The 8,886-nt window shown below is 33.2% G+C and overlaps 1 protein-coding gene across 1 annotated transcript in view; it reads left to right on the top strand.

The window, feature by feature from the left end:
• Positions 1-7,977: 7,977 nt before the first annotated feature.
• Positions 7,978-8,886, top strand: part of LOC106471903 — a gene marked incomplete at its 5' end in the record, with an annotated part of 5,687 nt that continues 4,778 nt past the window's right edge. The window contains one exon of the mRNA XM_013932529.2: positions 7,978-8,261. Within this exon, the coding sequence (XP_013787983.2) occupies positions 7,978-8,261 (284 nt within the window). The remainder of the gene's footprint in view (positions 8,262-8,886) is intronic.

Below are 8,886 nucleotides of genomic sequence, written 5' to 3'. Positions count from 1 at the left end.
AATTTTTAATTTTTTTATTTTACAAAAAAATAATAATTTAAATAGAGCGGAAAGCAAAAAAAAAAAAAAAAAAAAAAAAAAAAAAAAAAACAAACAAACAAAAAACAACAACAACCAATTCATAAAGTTATTCCAGTGAAAATTTAATTAAAAATAAATGAAGGTGATATATGTCTTGTCTTTCTAATTTTTATCTTTTATTTTAATTGTAACTTCATCCGCGACATCATATTTAGAACTATCATTAATGTTTGAAAAGTTAATCTTTGACAAAAGTGCTTGTATGAAATAAGGAACTAAAGCATTTATCTAGTTATGTCGAAGTAAGTTATTCTTATACATATATTTAATGTATATTGGTGTATATGTAATCATATATTACGGGTAACAGAAAATATTTAATAAAATCATGTGGTTTACATAATACAAAATTACTTTTTAATTCTAATTTGCAACACAATGTATGTGGTCGATTTTGTTTGCCAATTCAACACTAGGCGATACTTCCTGTAACAAGACAAATTGAGGTAGAATGCTACAAGTTCTTCAAAGACCTATAGAATGATAGGTTTCTTTTTTGTGAGTGTAAAACACTTAAATAAACCATTTCGAAAGATAACTACTATTTCATGGGATAATTTATTGTATCTTGCATTACCTTGTGCATATGACTTGCACGGAGTATAGACACAGATGCGGGGCGTGGTAGTTAGGGTGTTCGGCTCGCAACCTGTTTGGTCACGAGATAAAAACCAGGTGCTGTACGTGCTTGCCCTTACAGCCGAGGGAATGTTGTAATATGACGGTCAGTCTCTGTATTCGTTTGTAAAAAGAGTAGCTCAGGAGTTAGCGATGAACGCTTCCAGCTGGTTGCCTGTCATCCGGTTGGCAGTGGCAAATAGCTTTACTTTCTCTGTCATCAAGAAAGAAATAACCGAACTCTCAGATATTTGTGATTCCATTTTGCGATTGGTTATTTCAAGAGGGAATGTGAAACATTTTCGACCAGATTAATTTTTGAAATTGCAGGAACAAAAATGTATTTGTGAAATCCTGTCTGTTTTTACAACTATTATTGCCCAACCATTCTTCTGTTTCTTGCTTCTTCAGTAAATAATGTTTTCATTTCAACCACACACCGTCTCTTTTCTATCATTATACCTGCAACGACTCACTACATCAGCTCCTCAAATACTAGATCTAGAAATCCCTTGTAGTGAAGATTAGGCAACTCTCTGTTGTTTTTTATCTTTGGAATAACACTGTTAACTTTAACCAAGACAAATCTTTGATGTTTTTGCTAGGACCTTGTTGGGCCCAGTATGGCCAAGTGGTTAGGGCGCTCGACTCGCAATCTGAGGGTTGTGTGTTCGAATCCCCATCCCACCAAACATGCTCGCCTTTTCAGCCGTGGGGGCTTTATAATGTGACGGTCAATCCCACTATTCGTTGGTAAAATAGCCCAAGAGTTGGCGGTGAGTGGTGATGACTAGCTGCCCTCCCTCTAGTCTTACACTGCTAAATTAGGGACGGATAGTGCACATAGCCCTCGTGTAGCTTTGCGCGAAATTCAAAACAAACAAACAAACTTTATATGTTTAGTTTAATCTGCTTCTGAACACATATTAAGGGTATTTTTATAATTTTGTTTGTTTGTTGTTAAGCACAAAGTTACACAAGGGACAGTCTACGCCCTTCCTACTGCCGATATCGAAATTCGATTTTTAGCGTTAAAAGCCCTCAGATTTATCGATAAGCCATCGGAGTGGGGGAGGGGGCATTTTTATAATGTGCTATATGTATATATATATATATTCTCAAAATTAAACTGATTTCTGATGGTTTTTATATTTTAAGTGTTATTTTTCTATGTGTTCATGATGAATTATAATCACTGTCATATTAATTTTGGCTTTAATTATATTTTTAAATAATGCTTTCATTTAGTTTAAATGTTTCCTGTTTAAATTCTGTTTTTATGTTATTGTACTTAGTTTATTTAATTCAAACCACATGGTTAGCAGGAGTCTTCGCTTGTGTGTTTCATATGTTGCATGTTTCCCTCCATTTCACCACCCCCTCCGATTTATGTTTTCTGATTTTAGTTATTTTTTTAACGTTTTGCTCATATAAAAGTAATAGCTGGAGTACCTGCTCGTTAGATGGGTGAAATAAAAACTCGTTTGTAACAAAGGATAGGAAAAATGTGCTTCTATTTTTTTCTTCTTAACATAACAAATATTAAAAGAGCAATAAAAATACATAAAGGTACCAATACTGGAAAGAAAGTCATACTGTTTTTCAAGAATTATATCAAAAATGGTTACATAGTTCATTCTAATGCTGAGGGATATACAACATTGATAGTTTTTCCGAAATTAGATGGGGGTCCAAACCCCTTCATGTCATCCTGTATCACTGTGCCAAGTGTATTGCTGATTGATCAAGATATGTGGAAACGTATAAGGAACAGATACACACACATATTGACGTTTATTTATAAGATGGGGGGCCCAACTCTCAATATCTTCCTCGTGTCATCCTGTATTATTGTGTCAAGTTGTGCTGATGTGGTAGTTTTTCCGAAATTAGATGGGGGGTCCAAACCCCCATGTCATCCTGTATCAAGTTTGGTGCTGATTGATCAAGAAATGGGGAAACGTATATGGAACAGATGCACACACATATCGACATTTATTTATATAGATTTAATCAAAAGTGTATTTTGTTAGTCTGATCTGTACATTTATTTTATATTTATTTCCATGTACATATCTATATAGAATGTTAATTGTAGTTGTTATATGTAAAGGAGTTCATTTTGCATTGTATTATAAATTTTAAAGGGTTTTATTTTTTATGTATGTTTCTGTTTCAAATGGTTTATCTGTTATGCTATCTGTCGAATTAGTTGTTGATCATACACGTGAGTCCAATAATTCATTTATTGTATTAACATGTTGTGGATCTTGTGACATTCTGTTGCACTACCGTCAAGTCATATTGACGGTTGTGACTGTCATGCAATTTTATTGGATTGCGTTTTAATTTTAACATTGTTATTAAGTTTAACTTAAAAGTTAGCTTGAAGACAAACTTCAAGGAGAAGAAGTAAGAAAATATTACACATCTCATTCTTCTATAGCACGTTCCCCATACATAATGTTTACATTTTTATCAAGATCTGACTTGGAACACCAGTAACTCTGGTCGAGATCGTGTGCTAATTTAGCTCTAGGTGTTACTTTTTGTAGCTGAAATTTGTCAGGGTGTTATAAATTGTTTCATAAGATAGTTGTGTCGTATCTTACCTGTACATTACCTTGTTTATATATTGGACTCCTCTACACCTGCCCCCCCCAGTGGTACAGCGGTATGTCTGCGGACTTACAACGCTAGAATCCGGGTTTCGATACCCGTGGTGGGCAGAGCACAGATAGCCCATTGTGTAGCTTTGTGCTTAATTACAAACAAACCTCTACAACTGTCTCATGGAGCAGCGATACTTTATGATTGATCAGCCATAGAGAATGGGAGCAGTTTGACATTTGCAACCAACTTATTTCTGACATTGAAGAGATCGAGATATGAAGTTTTGTCCCTGTTCTCAGCTGTTAACGTTTACAATACTGATCTTGTGTATCAATTTTTTGTAGTTAGTCGGCCATTTTCAGCTTGATTCACGTAAATCCCATTTACTTTTACAGTTTATTGTGCTCTCTTAACTTATCATGACGATCAGCTGTGTAGCTATTTCGTCTTTCTACAGTAAATAGTGGTTATTTTCATTTAAGCTTCTCTTGAACTTACGGGAAAGTCGAAATGAGCAAAATGTTCTATGTAAAGGAACAGCTTAACGTTTTTAGGTATACTCGATATATCAGCAAGGTTAAAACATTTGTTTTTTTTGCTGTCGTTTCTTCGATGGCAGTTCCTTCTTACTTAAAATAGTGCCAAAACAGCACGTTTTTATTTATTGAATTGTTTCACATATATATATCTAACTTCAAATGTTTTGGATTTCGAACTTGAGAGGAAATTTTATGTTGAAATACTGTACGAACTAACCATGACCTATTTACAAAACGATCGAACTATGTTACGAAACAATATCAAAACACCAATGTTTAATTTAAAAATGAATTAGTTTTTTTTTGAATTTCGCGCAAAGCTACACGAGGGTTATCTGCTCTAGTCGTTCCTAATTTAGCAGTGTAAGAAGGCAGCTAGTCATCACCACCCACCGCCAGCTCTTGGGCTACTCTTTCACCAACGAATAGTGGGATTGACCGTCACATTATAACGCCCCCACGGCTGAAAAGGCGAGCATGTTTGGTGGGATGGGGATTCGAATCCGCGACCCGCAGATTGCGAGTCGAGCTCCCTAACCACCTGGCCATGCCGGCCCTTAAAAATGAAAGTATACTTTTCTGTAAACAGTAGGAGTTTGTAAGAAAATCCTACCTCTCTGAGCTAAAACATTACTACTAAGTATAGGACGTGTGCATCTTTGCTTTTTATAATTCAGTAAAAAATTTACCTCTGCAAAGTGTTTTTTAGTTGCTGTGAAGGCCCCCCAACTCTCCATATAAACTTTTTACCTGTGTAGATAGCTTAGACAGGCAATATAGAATATGGGAAGAAGATGTATTCAAAATTAAAATTTTACAGCAAAGATGTTTTTGAATTTATAACGATGGAAATACAAATAAAAAATGACAGAGGAAGTAAAATCACCACATTGTTTTTTGACGGTTTTGAATGCTATTTGTAATGTGTATAATCCATATGACTAAATTACTCAATACTTTCATTTTAAACTTCTACTTCCATTTATTTATCTTTTAAAGTTACATGCTCTTTATTTATATATGACAAGTCAAAAATTAACATAGACAGTTGATGCCCTACGCTTATATGAATATATATAGTAATAACATGGAGAGTTAGGACCTTTTCTTTCACCATAACTGTTTCTTCCTTTACAAATTAGCACGAAATTTACACCCATTGTATATATACATATATTTGTAAAAATTCGGTGTATAATTCTAGAAAGTTTTGCCCCAACTTGGTTGCATGTTTAACTGTTTTTCTTTTTTACTTCACCTACGACTTCCGTTACAAAAGAATGAAATATAAACAGGATGTTTAACCTCTGTCACAGTTAGCTTCAGTCTTAAACTCCCATTTCGTAAGAATACTGCGAAAGATGGTAGATTATACATGAAGCCGGTCTAACGGGTAGAAAAACAAGATTCGATAATTCACTGACCCAATTTCTTCCCACATCCGCCATTTTGGTATAATCTACAATGGTGCACTTTTTCTGTAGTGAGGGAACAACACCGTTTGACCTTCACGTTTTACATAAGTCACACTTTGTTGGAATGTTTACCCCTTTTTTTTATTCAAAACCTGTTCATACAACTGGATTGACAGGTTCGTTCATCATGATCATAACGCCTCTCTGATTTTTACCATAACGCTTGCATTTCGAAAGATGTTGTTATAAACGTGACGAGAAGAAATCAAACTAAAAGTAGTCTACTATTACAGTTTTCATTGTTTGTTAAAACTGGTGGTTCCAACAACCTTGCACAAGTTCACAGCGAATCACATTGTTGTACAAGGTTAAGTATCTTGTAGGGAAAAAAATACTCCAAGTTTTCTGTAAACTGAGTTTATTTTTACTTGGAACACACGAACTGCGTATCACACTTTATTTCTAATGTTGATTTTTCCGAAGAAAAAATTTCTTAACTAAGATTTCATAAGTTTAACCGTAGAGGGAAAACTCAGTGTAAATAATCAATAAATTGTGACTTCTATTTGTTTGTATAGTAGCTTATAAATATACCTTCCAAGCTTTTACGTGTACATCCTTTGTAAAATTCTCACGTAAGCTAACAGCACAACAATAACTTGAGCCTTTTCAGCATGTTTATAAGTCTTGAAATAACTTCTTTTATTTTCACTTGGATTTAGTCAATGTAATGTTTAAGTTTCATCTGAAATGTTTAATTGCGAGAATATAAAGGGAACTCGTTATGAAACAAACTACTGTTCATAATGGTTAACTAAACAGATTTCCATAAATAAGGTAAATTTTCAATAGATATCCTTGTTCACATGTTGATGTATGCACAGAGTGAGCAGGAAAGAACAAACAAACTGTAATATGAAACCACTGACAAATTTCCAATATTGTCAACGTCCAAAACAATTCATATATCACATCAATAAATCAACACGTAATTCAAGAATATTTTAAATGTATGTTCCATAATTACCCAAACTTGTTTCCATACACAGATTTCATTCTAATAAGCAGATTATACACATTATTTAGTGAATATCTACTTTCTATCTGTATCTTGTAAATTGTTTTATAATATTAAATATTAATGTGAATATTTCTACTATCTGAGTTAATCTCATAACCAGAAATAAATATTAGAATGATGATGTGTGGAGTTTGAGTTTTTTTCTGATTATCCTATATGTCTGTAATTGCACATATATGCACGTTTCTCTTAATAACACGTGTATAATAACAACTAGAACTATAGCAGTGTATTTCATGTGTTACCATAAATTTACCTTGGATGTTCAGTCCCTTGAGAAGAAGAAAAACAGTTTCTTATAACCTTGACAATAGGCTATCATTAAGGTGACTGGTGATTATTATAAAAATTACAAAGATGAGGGCCAGTTAAAATGTGGTTAAACTTTATTGCTTTTATAATGTTCTGTCATAATTTTAATAGTTATAAACTTTGGCCTTCAGTGATGTTAATTAAAGGTAATGATCATTAGCATTACACTATTTGTGAATCCACGTGTGACCAAAATATCTTAAAATGTATTTTGTAGAGGTTATTTGTGTTAGATTATCACATCTCGTAAAGGAGAAAAATATATAGTACTCATTTATAAATGGGGATGAAGGTTATAAATTCACTTTGTGCATTACTGAGCCTTCTCAAAGAGCTACAACATCTAACTGTTCAATAAAGTTTCATCAAGATGTAGACTGAAAAATTACACACACACAAAAGAGACAGGCAGAAGAAGTTTGAATCAAATTTTTTTTAGCTACTAGTTTTGTGTATTAACACCAATTAAATAATTTTTCACTTATACTGTATTCTTGTTTTCACTGATTCTGTAAATACATCTAGCTTTAGTTAACTATGTGCATGAGAAGTAGCCAAACATATTTCTGGTGTAAGTTTTGAACATTTATCAAGTACGTGGTGTTTATGCAACCCAAGTCAGAGAAAGAGAGTATATCTCTTGATTTCAAGATACTAAAACTTGGTAAAAGTGAACTTGCATGTTGATTCTAAAACTAATTTGTCTTGTAGAAGAAACATACAAGTACTTGTAATATTCAAAATAGGTCTCAACTGATGGTTATTGTAATTAATTTTTTGGATGGGATTATTGTTAAATTTGTTTTCAACTTTAAAAACTGAAGTTCTACATTAACCACATACATACAGCTGGTTTAGTGGTTTTTGTGTCAGTCTACGAATCCAATGGTCCAAGGCTCAAAAAGCAATGCTGTTGCATATGCTTCCTACTTTCCACTGTGGACTCTTTACATAATGATAGTCAATTCTGTTATTTAATTCTAAAAGCCAGACAAAGGCTTAGTGATGGCTATACTTTGAATTTAGGGAGTCTCTGACTTGGCTGTTTAGCTCATATGTGTATAAGGTGTTATTCAGGTTGAAATTTTCACTTATATTCCAACATATTTTAATAATTATTTAGAGTTTCAGTGAATAAATCAGTTATGAGCAAATATAACAGAAATCTAAAAATTAGAAAAAAATTATATGATGTAACAACGACTATCTTTCTTCTTTTTCTGACAGTTTACGTTTATTAATCTTTTTTGTTAAGTAAATTAACTATTAAGTCTGTTACTGATCTTCTTTTTTCATTATGTATTATTAAAAAAACGTTTGTGACACTATCCTTAATCTAAGTGTGTACCTGCTGTTAAATTTGTTGTCTGTTTTAGTTTGCCAAGAGTCTAAGAGAGCTGAGAGTTTAGTTGCAGTCATCAATGCTGGTGGAATTCGTGGTAATGTGGATTTTATTCCTGGAAACTCCTCTGGAAAAGGTACAATAATCCGTGTGAGCCTACGTGGTGGAAGTTACAGTGAACAGTTCCGTTGGAAAATTCATGAACTACCAGCAATTCCTGCTACCAAGGATCCATGTAAAGAAGAAAAGCTAGGACAAGTGTAAGTGGGGAATAATTCTCACCTTAGATAGGGATAGTGTGGTGTTCTGTAATGAATGGCACATAAACAGGGAAAAGAAATATTTGATATAGAAACTTACCTCTTATTTTATGAAATGACAGGAATTTTATTTTCAAACTCTCCTGATTGTTGCCATAAATAATGCTATTGCATTATTCGACACAGAAATTATTCTGTAGATATAGTTTTAAAGAATATACTGTTAATTTCAGTACATGGAGAACTTTCATAAAACTTGGATGTGAATACTTAAAACTCCTCGTGACAACATACATCACTCCTAACTATGAACATTAAACACTCCTAGCTGATAAACTTGGATTATCCAAAACACCCCATAAACATCCAATGTTCTTTGCTACAATCATTAAGACTTCTAGTTATACACAACTAATGTTCCTATTTGCAAAGTAATACTTCTTTGAATATCAAATGCTCTCAACAATGTGAACATTCAAATGGTTGTAGCTGCAGTTATTTAGTACTATAAGCTATGATAATTTCTCATAGTAAGCTCCAATTTTAAGCTTCTCTGTATTCCTAGCTACAACTATCCTAAATCCTTAGCAGTATTTATCCAACACTTCTATCTGAGACTATGTTA

The sequence above is a fragment of the Limulus polyphemus genome, unplaced genomic scaffold (genome assembly GCF_000517525.1).
Source record: "Limulus polyphemus unplaced genomic scaffold, Limulus_polyphemus-2.1.2 Scaffold4954, whole genome shotgun sequence".
Taxonomy (NCBI): domain Eukaryota; kingdom Metazoa; phylum Arthropoda; class Merostomata; order Xiphosura; family Limulidae; genus Limulus; species Limulus polyphemus.
This window is presented reverse-complemented; position numbering and strand designations above follow the sequence as displayed.